Source organism: Octodon degus, unplaced genomic scaffold (assembly GCF_000260255.1).
Source record: "Octodon degus isolate 3935 unplaced genomic scaffold, OctDeg1.0 scaffold00115, whole genome shotgun sequence".
In the NCBI taxonomy this organism is placed as follows: domain Eukaryota; kingdom Metazoa; phylum Chordata; class Mammalia; order Rodentia; family Octodontidae; genus Octodon; species Octodon degus.
The window spans coordinates 1,451,719-1,466,973 of record NW_004524691.1 but is presented as its reverse complement, the minus strand read 5'-3'; the positions used below and the strand labels follow the sequence as shown (position 1 = coordinate 1,466,973).

The following is a 15,255-nucleotide window of genomic DNA, read 5'->3' as shown; positions in this document are numbered from 1 at the left end:
ATATATTAGGGAAGGGTGTACAGGGTGTATTTTAGGGAAGGGTGCACAGGGTGTACAGGGTCTCACTGCGTAGATTGGCCTCATAGCAATCCACCTGTTTACAGCCTCCCAAGTGCTGGCGCTACCACGCCCAGTCTCAGTCGCTGTCTCAGCATGCCCTGGGGGCAGGACTGGCATGGCAGGCCCGAGGATCAAACTCCTGGCCCCTGCGTCTGCCTAAGCAGGCACTTTAATCTGCTGAGCTATTTGGCCAACCAGTATTTTTTGATGGTTGTATAATCTCAGTTCTCAAGAGTCTTACTAATTTATTTCTGCTAAAAAGAATGAATGATATTTTAAAGGTTAAAAATTTGCTTAGGAAGACACCTTGTAGTGGATCTCTGCAGTTCTCATGACAGGAGACTGCTCAGAGCTCTCGTTTGTGAGGCCCGCTGTTCACGTTAATTTCTCATTCTTTCTAAAATATGTAAAACTTTTAAAAAAGTAAGCACAGCACACTCTGGCAAGTTTACTTCTTGAATGTACCTGTGGTAGGTGGGCCATGTTCTCCTTATAAAAGTGTCTTTGTTTACCCAAGCCTTGTATCTTTTTCTTGGTAATTTAAAATTGTATTTGTTCATTCACTTGAGAAATATCACATACCTGTTTTTCTCAACCTGTAATCATTAACATTCTAAGTAATCTTAAACCACAATCATCAAACCTTTGAGAAACTGATGGTTCATAGTCCTTCAGAGATGGGATTTCAAGAGGTAGGCAGACATTTTCAGTTATAGCATGCTTGAAGAAAGCAACTTTCAGAGATGATTTTTCTAAGTTAAAAAAAGATCATCTCTTATGTAAGAGGGAAATTTTTAACCTCTAATTATTGCATTAGCTTGAGACTTTTTTGGGGTGGGTACTGGGTACTGAATGTAGGATTTGTGCTTCTGCAGGTGCTTGTGCTGCTGTCCCTACAGAGCAATGTAGTAGACCTCTCTGGAATGAAGACAAGTAGTAAAACTTGTTTTCAATTTTTAGAAAGGGGGAAAAAAGAAACTAATGGAATGCTTGAGTTTGCATCAATTTTTATAGTTATTTTATCTTTTGCTAATAAGTATATATAATTTTACCATTTAGTATTTGTCTTAGGCTTTTCCCATTGCTATGAATAAATATCTGAATAAATATCTGAAGCTCATTGCTGTATTAAGAAAAGAGGTTTGTTTAGTTCATTGTTTTGGAGACTAGAAGTAGAAACAGTATGGAACTGGTTTTGGCAAGAGCTTCCCAGGTTGCATTCCCTCAAGGCAGGTGGCGTCATGTGGGAATGGACACCATGGAGAGATCTGGTGACAATACAGGAAGACAGAAAGAGCAAGGTGGGGGTAGGCTTGCTCTTCTATAGCCCTTTGATGAGAGGGGTTATAAGACTGAGGTCCCATGAGATCTCATCGGTGGTTTCCTGGACAGCACTCTGACCTGGTGATGCCCCAGAATGCTGTGCTACACACTGTGTTCCTACCAATGTGGCCTCAACATGGCAGTGCTTATGTATTTTCTTATCCTTTCTGGTAGGTGTGAAAAATATAATAATGTAGCAAATTGTTGCATCATGAGAAGCAACTGGGACTCGGTAACATACAGTTTAATTTGGTTCTATCGTTAATTTTATAACCTTAGACCAATTATTTTCTATGAATATCACTTCTTAACTATGAAATGAGTTATAAATTTTGATATTTCCTAGTATCCAAACATAAGCATGTGTCACTTCTATGATTTTAAAAGCTATGTATATTTTTGAAAGACAGTAATATGCCCTACCCTTACACACTTAGAAGATTTCTGTAAGAGTCAAATAGTTCATGTGTTAAAACTTACAAAACACTTCAGATAAAACTAGAGTTGGCAATTGCTTATTATAGTAGCAATGTAATCTTTGGTAGGAAGGGTGAAAAACATAAGTCTTTTGGGTGTTACATTCTTTACTTAAAATATTCTTGGATCACTATTCTTACAGAATATTTTATTTTATTTTTAATTTTTATTTTTATTTTGTGATGTTGAGGAGGAACCCCAAGGTCCCATACATTCTAGGCAAGGGCCCTACCACTGGGTTACATTCCCAAGCCTTTGTAAGATAATTTTTGAACTTATTGAAGTACTCTGAATATTAAAGAGCTCCCTTTACAATACAATTGAGAACAGAGATGAGCAGAATTGATGGGATAATTTACAGGCAGTTTTCCTACCAATTATCTTCTAGCAATGGGATGAATTCTAAGGCTCTATTTTAGTAAGGCAGCCTGGGGTAGTTTGGTTATCCTCAGGAGTTTAATGACTGTCACAGTCAGTTTTGACTGTGTGCTTTGCAGACCTTATTGTCAATCTATTTCTACCCAAGCCCTTTGCTTTTCTGACTTTCATTTTCCTATTTCTCTGAGGATTTAACCCCGTGTGGGAAGAAACCCTGACATTTACAGTACACATGCCAGAAACAGCATTGGTTCGGTTCCTTGTGTGGGATCATGATCCCATTGGAAGAGACTTCGTTGGACAAAGGACTGTGACCTTCAGCAGCTTAGTGCCTGGTAGGTGGGAGCTGATTTTTCTCTGCAGAGTGATCATTCTTTTTTGGAGTATTTAATATATAACTTGTGCCTTATAAGTTATATAGCATGTGTGTTATATAGAATATGTGTCATTTGATAAGTGTGATGGCTAATGTGCTCTTTAAAATGTAAAGGACTATATAGTTAAGATATATGTTAACACTCTTGCACCCAAAGAAAGTAAATGCAAATTCAACTAAAAGTAAGCCACTTTTTCTGTTTTTATCAGGCTACCGGCATGTCTATTTAGAAGGACTCACAGAAGCATCCATATTTGTTCACATAACAATTAATGAAATCTATGGAAAGGTAAGAACAATTCTAGGGCCTAAAACCACTGAGAACCATGATATGGTCCCTAGCAAAGTTACTGCCTGATTGTGTAAAAGGAAAGTGCCTTTTAACAAATTGTTCTTTGCTGGAGGGTTACAGGTCAGCCCAGCAAGCCCTGCCTGCTCTCCCAACCACATCCCATCCATATGTGTTCTTTCCTTCCTCCCACCCAGAGACCCTTCAGGGCTTGATAGAATGGAGGAAACTACTACATTCTTAGTAAACCATGCACTGGACTAAGGCAATTGAAGGCATATTCAACGCTGAGCTTCAGTTTACTCCTTAGAACTACTCAGTTGGGCTGGTGAGATAGCTCAGCGGTCTAAAGCGCCTGCCTAGGCAAGGTGAGGCAAGCACAGGGACCCTGGTTCATGTGGTTTGATTCCCGGCATCATATGCTGACCAGCCCCACCCCAAGGGCAGACTGAGCCAGCCACAAGAGAGAAAGAAGAAGAAAGAAAGAAAGAAAGAAAGAAAGAAAGAAAGAAAGAAAGAAAGAAAGAAAGACCCAGTTGGCTGCAGTGGGAAATGTCGTGTCTCATGTTTGAGGAACTGCCTGACTGCTGGGCTGTGCATCCATCCAGTTCTGGGCAGGACATGTATATGGCATGATTATTAATTGTAAACCTATAAATTGTGAATGAATTTAAAATTATCCTTAAAACTTAGAATAGAGGAACCACAAAAATGTATTCTAGTTCTTTCCTGCTACTGTTCTCTTCATTGTAGAACTGATTTGAGATTTAAAAGTCAGTTGCTGCTCATCTTCTCCTGCCAGTGGTTGGAGACGCGAGCACTGGTATAGATTAACAAGGCCAGATAGGATTTGGAGGGACTGGAGGAGCACTGAATAGGGCTGAGGAATGTCCTGTGCTGGCTTTTACCAGAAAGTCAGTGTGGTCCGTAGCTTCTGCCGGAAAGGTGTTTCCCGTTCTCAGTGCCTTTGCCTCTTCATGTGTGAATAGTTCTTATCTCATTAATGGATTTATGTTATGCTTAGAAAGCTGTGCCACATGTAGTAAATGCCCCAAAATGTGGCTAACACTAATATTATTATGACTACAATCCAATTGAAGATGAAGTTGGGGGCGTATGTTTATCTTCACCTCAGTCAGCAAAGGAAAGTTAAGAATCTTTATTTCTAAGAATAAAGTTTTATGCTATGGCTTCCTATGTTTATTCCTGGATTTCTATTCTGCTTTTTGGTGTCTTTCTACTTCCCAAGTAGACACAAATCTAAATTATTTAAAAATGATTCTTTAATTCTAGGATGCCCAAGTTAACTATACAGTATGTTTGAGATAAACAGTGAAATTAAAAAAATATGTGTGTGTGTGTGTGTGTGTGTGTGTGTGTGTGTGTGTGTTCTATAGGATTTCTGTCCTTTCCCTTAAACAAATGCCATTTTGGTGCTAGATTCTTTATTACTCTCAGAGTGTGTTCAGGTTGGGAGGCATATACTACCATGTGGGGGGACATAAGAGTAAAAATCACCAAAATGGAGAGAAAGTGTTTATAAAAGTATATTCACTTTTTCTTTTATTTCCTGGTACCACCTTCTTGATGAGCCCAAACTCTCTTTATTTTTTTTCCCTTGCAGTGGAGCCCTTTAATCCTCAACCCAAGTTATACTATTTTGCATTTTCTAGGAGCCACAAAGGTAGTTTCTCAGCATGGTGCTTGTGCTCGCTGGCATATTTCTTTTGAAACAGTTACAGCGCATGCTTTCTTGTATCACTCCATTTTTCTCTGCTTAGCACTTTGAAACACTCACTCATAGTTGCTTAAAGGTTGTTGAAGTGTGTAACAGTGTGGCAACTGTGGAAGCCTTTCCCCCAGCCTTGTCCTCTCTGGGTTGGAAGCTTCCAGCAAAAGCTGGACAGGAAGGATACCTTCCTCACAAAAGAAGGTGGCTAGGGTGTGCATGCTGCTATGAAAATGTGCTGTGGGCTGTTGTTCTTGTTTTGAATCTTCAGTGGCTGTACAATTTCTGTTTGTATTTATTTTCCATGGAACTGTTATTTTAAAATCTGTTGATGTGATGATGGTTAATTAATTTGTGGTTGATCCTTTTGTGTCTTTAGAACAGACAGCTTCAAGGTCTGAAGGGACTGTTCAATAAGAATCCCAGGCACAATTCTTCGGAAAACAATCCCCATTATATCCGGAAACGATCAATTGGAGATAGGATTCTGCGCCGCACAGCCAGTGCTCCCGCCAAAGGCAGAAAGAAGAGCAAAATGGGCTTGCAAGAAATGGTAGAAATAAAAGATTCTGTGTCTGAGGCCACCAGAGATCAAGATGGCATTCTGAGGAGGACCACGCGGAGTTTGCAAGTCCGTCCCGTCTCTATGCCCATCGATAAAAGCCTGTTGGGGGCTTTGTCGCTGCCTATATCTGAGGTGGCAAAAGATAATGAAGGAAAAGAAAACTCTCTGGGTAAGATGCTTTGAGTTTCTCCACACTGCATTTTGGTCCCTTGTTTCCATTATGAAGTGGTTGACATTCTGCTATCAAAATAAAATATACCAAAAAATAAGTAAATAGTTTTTATGTAGTCTTCTAGACCAGAAGATTATAAAGTTTGGGGAAGGGAAGGGCCCAAAACCTATTTCCTCCTCACCTAGAAACTTGAAATGCCACTGTCTTTAGATGTTGCTGGTGAGGCATAAGGGCAGCTACCCAGCATGGTGGGTTGGAAGGTATTGGTCTGTGAAGCAGGACAGAGGAGGTGAAACCTACAAAATATGAAGAGCAATACTGGTTTCCTGGGTAGTGGTACCGTTGCTTAACTTGTTCTGAGATGGAGTGGACTTGTATTGACTCCTCTAGTTGATTATAGTTGTGTTACTTGTTTTGCCGTATAACACATGTCTATGGTTGGAAATGTTTATGTCTCGAGAAGGAAAACAGTTGTTCACAGTAAGCGACCTCAGGAAAAAAAAAATGACCTCTTACTTTAAAAATCTTTGCCTTCTCAGGGGTAGTTGAGGCAGTGCTTTCCTGGGTTCTCACTTGCCCTGTCTGTGCATTTTGTCAGGGAAGATCGTGTATAGCTTCTGTCTGGTCACAGACTCCAAAGGGATGGGGGCAGGTGCTACCTGTTTCCCCTTAATTTGAATGTATTGCACATTCAGGTCTGCAGGAACTCAATAAAGAGTAGTATAAGGTGTCAAAGAGCTCTTAACTTTTGTCTGGGACTCCCCATCCTATTCTAGGTAATTTAAGTGCTAAAACTGGATTTTACATCACTGGAACAAATATATTTTATTTAAATTAAATTATCTCAGACTAGTAGAATGTGATGGATCATATCTTTAGCAAAGTGATTCTTTATTAGTTTACTTTTGTGATCCATTTTCCCACAAATGCAATTTTGCTTGTGTTGATTTTTGTTATAAAATATTCTAAGGAGGAGGAAAACCAATTTTTGGGTAGTTTATTTGAAAGAGAAAGGGGAAATTCAAAACTTTGGTATTTGTGAATAGCAGTATCAGAGACAAAATATGTGTTTTAAAATTTAAATTGAAAGTTCATCTTTGGAAAATAGAGCTATCTATAATATGAACTATTCATAATTAACTGCTAATGCTATATATAGCTAAGATGTTAATATCATTAAGGTGAGATAGAAAGCATATTGAAGGGGTTGGGGAGATGGCTCAGTAGAATAAGCACTTGCCTGGCAAGCCCAAGTGTCTGAGCTCAATCCCTGGTTCCACCAAAAAAATTAAAAAAAAAAGAAAAAGCATATTGAAGTGATATTTCTTTCCCACCTTTAAAAAATGTCATATGAATTGTCATATATCTTAAGCATAAGGTAACAGAAAAATTAATAATCATGCAGCAATTCAAATTATATTTCCGAAAAACACTAAGTGGAGAAAAAGCAGCATAAAGTTTTATGCATGTATAGCAAAAGCTACAGTGGCTATCTAAGTGGCAACATCATAGGATATTTGGGTTTTTATAATTTGGGGGATTTAAATATTTTTGACAATTTTTTCAGGTAGGAAAATATTAATTTAAATTTATTTTCTTATATGACTGAGCTTTACAAGATTTGAAATAATTCTATCAAGAAGAAGTGAATGCTTAATTTTATCTTAGCACTGCATTGACCATAAAGATCCCAAATTACTGTAATTACTGTAAACTGTGTTTTTATAGCTCCTCTCTGTGCCTCCTACTGCCAGTTTTAGAGGAGGATGCAGTGTATAATATTCAGAATAAAAATATGATTAAGAAACTATTAAGTATTAGCAATGGCATAGAATTGATAATCAATTCTTTATCTTTACATTTTTAAGAATACATATTCCTATTTACTGTATTTATTACCCCTTTGAGTTGTCTTAGAAATCAAGTAGTTAAATTAAATCTTTTGCCAGTGTGCTTTAAAAATGGTATTATGATTTTTTCTTTACTAATACATATATAATTTTGAAAGCTTATAGTATTTTGCTTACAGGTACTGCAGTTCTTTGTTTAACAGAGCTGTCTTGTTCTGTTTTTATTGTCATGCTTCTGTGTAGTACAAATCTGACTAGGAAACAACTTAAGGTAATCTTCATTGTAAAAGTATGGTAACTCATTGACATCTTTTTGACAATGAATATTACATCCTTGGTTGATGTAATGGACATTCAAAGGGAAGCTTCAGTGAAACTCCTATAAATATAGTTTACCATTTATTCATCACACAGACAGTTTGTCACAGCCAGTGCAATCCATAGTTATATTCTGTCACAGTGTAACAGATTTACATTCTCCATTTGTCTGTCTCAAGACAAACATGAGTGTTTGCAGGTCCTATGTGAAGTGATGTGTGTCACCTAAAATGTTGTTTGTTTCATTCAACAGAAAATAAAGAAGGTGGAAAAGGGAAGGCAAGTGTAAAAGACCCACATTTTCCAAATTTCAACAAAAAGTTATCCTCCTCCAGCACTGTTCTCCACAAAGATACCAGCCAAGGGGGCCCTGCTGTTTTCGCTGCCCCAGAGTCAGTCATGGGAGAACAGTTGGGAGTGCCACGCCCTCCAGGCAGGAGAACCAAGTCGAGTATAACAGGTGATTGCCAAGCAAACCACTGTCCCAACAAATCCCTTTCCCCGAGGCAGCACATAGCTCTTAATCCTCCAGCTAATCTAACCCCAAATTTGCATGGTGTGAAAACCAATGAAGAGAAGAGTGCCCGAGGCTTTGTGGAAGGAAAGAGCATGTTGTCTGAAAGCATCCTTTCTCAAAGCACTCTGGAGATCAAGAAGCTAGAAGGTGGCAAGGAGAAAGGCAGAGCTGTAACATCCTTTTCTCTCTCCGATGTCTCCATGCTCTGTTCTGACATACCTGACTTACATTCAACTGCCATTCTGCAGGATACTGAGATTTCTCATCTTATTGACAATGTCACTTTGACAAATGAGAATGAGCCCGGCAGTTCCATCTCAGCCTTGATTGGCCAATTTGATGAGACCAACACTCAGGCTAACCTCACAGTGGTTTCTCATCTTCATGGTACTAGTATGATATCAGGGCATCCTTCTTTTCCTACCACAGCCCTAGAAACACCCATCATGCATAATTTTTCCAAGGGAAAACTGAGGGCACCATTCCTGTGTTCATCTCCTGAGATGATCTCATCCTCGAGTCCTGACACCACCAAACTTGCGGCATACACAGTTACTTGTGAAACAACAGGTGCTGCCATCTCCAAAACTAAACCAGATGGTGACCTGTCTACTAAGACCAAGACGAGAGCCACGGATGGCAACCTGGCTAGATCTGCTAATGGTCCTCATGGCTGGTTATCAAAAAGTCCCACCAGTAAAGAAGACTGGGGAGTACCAAAGAGCTGCAGGCCTTCCCTTTCCACTGACTCGACACTAGAAGACGTAACAGATGACCCCACTTTTGGCATAAATTCTGGAGAGAGCAGCCTTGTGGAAATCGATGGGGAATCAGAAAATCTGTCTGTGACATCCGATAGCATAAGTCAACTTGCCTCTTCATTAAAACTCAAGTATAGTCAGGATGTGGTGGAACACTTTCAAAGGGGTTCGAGAAATGGCTACTGTAAAGAGCCTCTCCACTGTTCTGTCCCTGAAGTATTCAATAATATTCAAGTTATTAAAAATCAAAATATTTCTTGTCTAACCTATAAGGGTGCTGGCTTTGTACATAACCATTTCTCACATTCAGATGCAAACGTGAACCCAGTATGTGAGTCGCAGCAGTCTAGTGCTCCAGATGCGCATGGCCCTGTACCCAAGCAGTCAACGTATTCTCCTCTGCCTGCTTTGAACCTGCCAAGTCCTTGCAAATCCAAAAGCCTTGGGGATTTAACCTCAGAGGACATAGCCTGCAACTTTGAGAGCAAGTACCAGTGTATCAGTAAGAGTTTTGTTACCACCGGTATCAGAGACAAGAAGGCTGTTACCATAAAGACAAACTCGCTGGAGCCTTTAGATACCCTAACTGAGCAGCTTCGGAAGCTGCTCTCCTTTGACCAAGAAGACAGCTGCCAAGTCCTGTATTCAAAGCAGGATGCCAGTCAGTTTCCCAGGGCATTGGTCAGAAAGTTGTCATCCCGAAGTCAAAGCAGAGTGCGTAACATTGCCAGTCGTGCCAAAGAGAAGCAGGAAGCCAGCAAGCAAAAAGTGGTGACCTCTCCTAATGGGGGAGGAGTGGTTCTTAGAAACAAATCCTCAGTACCTGCCCCAGCTGTGAACCGCCACTCTACAGGCTCCTACATTGCAGGCTACCTGAGGAACATGGAAGGGGGCAGCCCCGAGGACCGCGGCATTCCCGAGGGGGCCTGTACAGCCCTTCGCTATGGCTATTTTGACCAGTTTTGTTCAGATAATTCTGTTTTGCAGACTGAGCCAAGCAGTGATGATAAACCAGAAATTTATTTTCTTTTGAGACTGTGAACTATATAAAGCTGTATTTTTCAATGTTTACAAGGTATTCTATAGAATGTTAGCATTTTCAGTTGTCAGTAACTATGACCCTTGGCTTTGAGATGAATTTCAAATGTATTTTAGACTTGTATTTTGGTCTGTATTTGAATTCCTATGTTCTCTGTGTGTTTGTGTGTGAAGTCTGTAGCACTTCCCTCACACCTACGATCCCTCTCCTCCGAGGTGTTGCACACTGCTATCAGTACGATGTCTGTGCATGCCCTAGATGTGAAATTTCTCAGCAGCTTGGGTTACAATGTACTTACTGTTTCACAAAGATGCTTTTCACTGTGTCCTCAGATTGTGGTCGTAAATGTCATTCTTATTCTCTTTTTGAGTTGATTAGGAGACTGCAAATGACAAAGGGATGAATTCTTTCTTTGAAGTTGTTTTCACTTTTCCTTCTATATCAAGAAACCCAGATACATTTTAATAATTCAGTTAAATGAAATTTAAATAGTTACCTTGTCTTTTAAGATTTTGTTACCCTACTCGAAATGAGTTCCAAGGAAGATAGCTGCTTGTGGAGCCCCGTCTTTCCCTCCGCCTTTTAGAATAAACTATGAGGAAGAAAGCAAACTTCTGTACATAAGAACAAAATTGTTTGTTTTACATAAATTTTGTTACATATTTTTGCTAATAGCTTTGTATGTAACAAGAACCTAGTTGCCAAGTTATTTGTCATACTTTTGAATTTTCTGTTGAGTAACAGGTTTGCAAATAAAGGCTTTCAGATTGAGGGATGTCTGTCAGATTACAGATAGGAGTAGCACAAACTGAAGGCTTCCCCAGAGCTGTCAAGAGTAAAAAACAAAATATTTTCTCATAATAAAATCCAAATGAATAGATAATAATTAGAAGAAACCTTTTCCCCTTAGGGAATGAAGTAACTATATTTTAGTACTGACATACATTATTTTCACTGTGAATCCATTTTTTAACTGTATGTTCAGATGTCCCTCTTTGCTTTTTTGTAACATTAACTGCAATGATGTTCTTCCTGGAATCCATGAAAATACAATTAAAGCAGATTTTTAAATAATGTTTTTTCTTTTTGTTTGTTTGTTTTTGTTTTCAGCGATTGAAAGTCATATGATGACTGTGGAGAAAGGGACCCAAACCACTAGGTTTTTTGTTTTTTTCCTTTTTATGTGTTTGTAGTAGAATTGAAAATTTCCCTATAGAGGATGATTTTAGACAGCACTTTGCCTCTACGTGCTCATTGTACTTGAATGAGCATATTTGTAAGGTAACTTGATAAAAGAGCAAATGTAATGAGTTTCTGTGCACTTGGGATTGCTATTTCAGTTTTAAAATAATCCTTGCCCACTGACTCTGGTGGTGGTGGTGGTCAGAATGGGTGGGTGGAAGAGCCACAGGGAAAGGGCTGCATTTGGCAAAGGGAAAGGACCCCAAGCTTGAGCATCGCCTCCCCTTTGGACAGCCATTTGGCTGCTGAATGGAGGCAAAGTTATCACAGTGAAAGTGAGAGAGAGACCCATTTCCATGCTTTAGGGAGCCTGATATTTGTGTATTCAATGAGCCCTTAAAGTTCTATCCTTAGGCCTCAGTTTATTCACAAAGTATCACTGACTTGAAGTAGGAAACACAATGTAAATCTATTGAAATAAAAATCGATCTATTTATACATATGGTTGGGCCAAGCAGTGGGTTATCTGAACAGTGCTCCAGGTGTCCATTGTCTGCCCCCCAAACATGCTGTACTCCTTTAACTGATAAGAAATAAGAACAGAGGGGAAAGTCATCTCATGATAGCTAGTTGGGGACTGTCTCATAAGAAACAGGAGGCAAGAAAGCTGATGTTTTAATAAAAGTGTTGGATATTCAGATTAGCGTCCGCAGTATTTCACTTGTTTGGAAGATGGATAAACAACTCACTAAGTCTCAAGGAATCTCGCACTAAGTGAGGTTTAGTCAGGATATCAAAAGGCTTTTTTGTGACATTATTTTGAGAACTAGCGAGTCCAGGGAGCCGCTAATCTGTGCAAAGTCTGGGTGGAGTTTTGGTGGTGGAAGAGTCACCTGCCACAGAGGACAGAAGCAGAGTTTCCACGTGTTTCTTTGGTGGTGAAGTCGCCCCTCCTATCAAGCTTTAATTTCCTGTGCTTGCAGGTTGAGTGTTGGGAGATGGAGCCCCTTGCCACAGTTGTGAGCCTGTCTCAGGTCTGTATCTGGAGACTCCTCTGTATGGTGGCAGTGGAGGGTGGTGGCAGCACCATAGTGACAGACTCAACAGCTGCACAGAGTTGACTGAGCGGGATGTCATGGGGGGTGACAGGAGCAGGAGTGGGTCATAAGCTGGGTCTCACACAGTGCTTCTCCTGCATCAGTCTGGTTTTCTTGCAACCTCTTATATCATAGATCTTGTCTAAGAATAAGATATTTCCACTTTTCCCCCAAAGATGGAAGTGCACAGCCAATCCTTTCAGGTAGTGGCTAGTTTTATTCTTTAAAGATTAAACCAAGCTATAGTCCCTCCTGCTCCACAGTTATAGCTGATGTTCATCATTTCCCTCAACTGCTGCACATTCTACTTTCTCACACCTTTGGGCAACATTGCAAAATAAACTTTTCTTCTTTATAGGTATTTTGTCACAGTGATGCAAAGTTGTTTTTGTTTGTCAAATAACAGTTGCTGTGAGTGCTCATTTTCAACTCTCACTTGGGCACAGAATCACCAAAAAAGGCCCCAGTGGGTCCTGCACTCCATCATTATGGTTTGTGTCTAAATGTTCTCCCAAGGCCTCATGCAGTCTTGGGATGGGCTTCTGAAGGTTATGATTAATTCATGATCCAATGCTAGGATCATGGGTGTGAGTGCCATGCCTGTCCTGAAGCAGGTTGCCTAAATGCAATATAAGGGGAGGGAAGCTGTTGGCTCTTTGCTGCTGCTCCTCCCTTTTGCTCTTGCTGCTCTTCGTGCTTTTGCTGTTTTCTGCCACCATGAACACCATGAACTGTTGCCCTCTGCCACCTGCCACCCTGCCTTAGAGCCAGCCAAGTATGGACTGAAACCTCCACAAACTGTGAGCTAAATAAACCTTTCCTTCCTTAATTCTGGGTGTCGGATGTTTTTGTCCCAATAATGAGAGAAAAGTAACCAAGACATCCATATGTTTTGCAATCCATGTGTTTTTGCTCTCATCATGTAGCAAAAAGTACAGTTCCCCAGGGCCAAGCAAAGCAGCCGTAACAACCATTCTGTTCTTCATAAAACTTGCTGTTATTGTAGGACTATCAACTATCAGGAGCATCTTACCTGTCATCTGACACATCTGTACAGCATCCTATCAGCATATTCACTTGACCTATTCTCAGGATTAGGTCTAATTAGAAAAATGTCAATCAGTTTAGGGGAGAACCAGCATGGTGCTCTGTGGAAAATGAATATGGCCAAGATCACCACAAACATATTACTACAGACAGCGGGAGAATTGACACAGATCCAGGACAAAGAAGTGAGGATTTACTGTTGACCTTTCCAATGCAAAGGCAGATTGCTTTTGATCATTTCTCCTGATGAGAATCATGAATAAAGTATTCAGCAAAACAAGAGCCACAAACTGTGCCACAGGGCAGGTTGATTTGCTACAATAAAAATGAAGTCTGGTACAAGATATAACTGATACAATCCTTTGTTAAATTCATTTTAGTCCACTGATACACACCACTGTCTATGTTTGTGTTTTTGTATAGAGAAATCAGAAAGATGAAATGACTGGAGACTATAGGGGCACTACCACTTCACCTCTGCTCTTTCCTTTGCTTGAGATTGGGTCCCTTTATGTTGCCTAGGATGTCTTGAATTCATGGGCTCAGGTGGTCCTTCTGTCTCAGCCTCCTGAGTAGCTACAACTGCAGGCATATACTATTGTGCCTGGCATCTGAGGATTTTTTATTTTTATTTTTTTGTATTACCAGGGGTCAAACTTGGGACCTTGTGTTTGCCAAGCAGACACTTAGGCTGCTGACCTATCTCCCCAGTCCTCTGAGGTTTTTTTTTTTTTTTTTCTTGTTTTGTTGTTGTTATTTTCATCTTAGTATTTTTAAGTCTCTGTTGGTAGTAATTTCTGCAATTCTTCCTCGTAGGTGATATTGCTTCTGCTATACTATCTTGGCCTGAAAGGAGATTTTTAAAAAGCTTACACTATCTTTTCTATCATAATATCCCTTAATTCGTAGATCAGAAATTAGGCACCAACTTCTGAGTTTATCTGCCCCAGTAAGCATTCAGAGGCTAGAAAAATTACCACAGGGTTCTTAGATCCCTTGAATCCATTGTAAAATGGACTTAAGTGAAACCTTATTTATAATAGTGTATATCTCTAAGACTTCCTTTATAATTTGAAGGCAAGAACAATGTTTTAGATCCATTGTCAGATGTGACCTCATTCTAACCATCCTCAAGCAATATAGGTGTTTCCTTTCCTCCAGTGTGTACTTGCACTGGCAAACTTGAACAAGGATCAGGGACACATTTGCTGCATTGGCAACATGGGGAGGATCCAGCTTTCCTTCTTATGAATGGGCTCTACAGCTTTGAACTAGTATGGATCCCGTCTCTAGAAATAGCAGTTTTCTATTGGGTTGTCTAGCATCTCTGTGTTTTCATTGTTTCTTTCTCTCTTTTATAAAAATTTATGTATTTGGTACAGGGTCTCACTACACATAAGGATCCACCTGTTTCAGCCTCCACAGTGCTGGGATTATAGGCGTTTGTGACCACGCACGCTTGGTGGCAGGCTCAGAGTTACCGGGAATCAAACCTGGGTCCTTCTGCTTGCTAGACATTTAGATCACTGAGCTATCTCTCCATCCTGAAAAATTTCCTTTTCTAGCCATAATAGTAGACCTCTTATACAAGGCACCTTGACTGCCCTCTTGGCCATACTACCCATTATGGTAACCACAACCATCTGGCCCCTGCCTTGTCAGGACCCTCATATTTCTGTGGATGGTGGGGACTCCAGGACCGCACTCTCCCACTATAGACCTTGGCCCGAGAAGACAGCAGTGTGTTTCATTAGTGTTCTTGCCACATTATCAGTGCATTTTTTAGTGAAGAAAATGTCTTCTGAATTTTCCTCAAAAGTAAACTCTGGGCTGGTGAGATAGCTCAGCAGACTAAGCACCTGCATAGGCAAACACAGGGATCAGAGTTCGATCCCTAACACCATAGGCTGCGAGGGCCCTGCCCCCAGGCTTCCTTAGCCAGTCACTGAGACTGGGTGTGGTGGTGCATACCTGTAATCCCAGTGCTGGGAAGGCTGAAAATGGGAGGATCACTAGGAGTCCGAGCTGCATAATGAGACTATGTACCAAATACAAAAATGCAAAAAAAAAAAAAA

At 40.2% G+C, this 15,255-nt stretch overlaps 1 protein-coding gene across 2 annotated transcripts in view; it reads left to right on the top strand.

Annotated features, from left to right (window-relative positions):
* Plch1 (phospholipase C eta 1) overlaps positions 1-10,885 on the top strand; it is a 284,974-nt gene extending 274,089 nt beyond the window's left edge. Inside the window, exons 20-24 of one of the 2 annotated variants that reach the window (XM_004639818.2) lie at positions 2,427-2,573; positions 2,824-2,903; positions 4,528-4,587; positions 5,012-5,366; positions 7,791-10,885. In XM_004639818.2, coding sequence (XP_004639875.2) covers positions 2,427-2,573; positions 2,824-2,903; positions 4,528-4,587; positions 5,012-5,366; positions 7,791-9,856 — 2,708 coding nt within the window. In that variant the 3' untranslated portion in view covers positions 9,857-10,885. The remainder of the gene's footprint in view (positions 1-2,426; positions 2,574-2,823; positions 2,904-4,527; positions 4,588-5,011; positions 5,367-7,790) is intronic. The other variant, XM_004639820.3, reaches the window with a different exon arrangement.
* Positions 10,886-15,255: the final 4,370 nt, after the last annotated feature.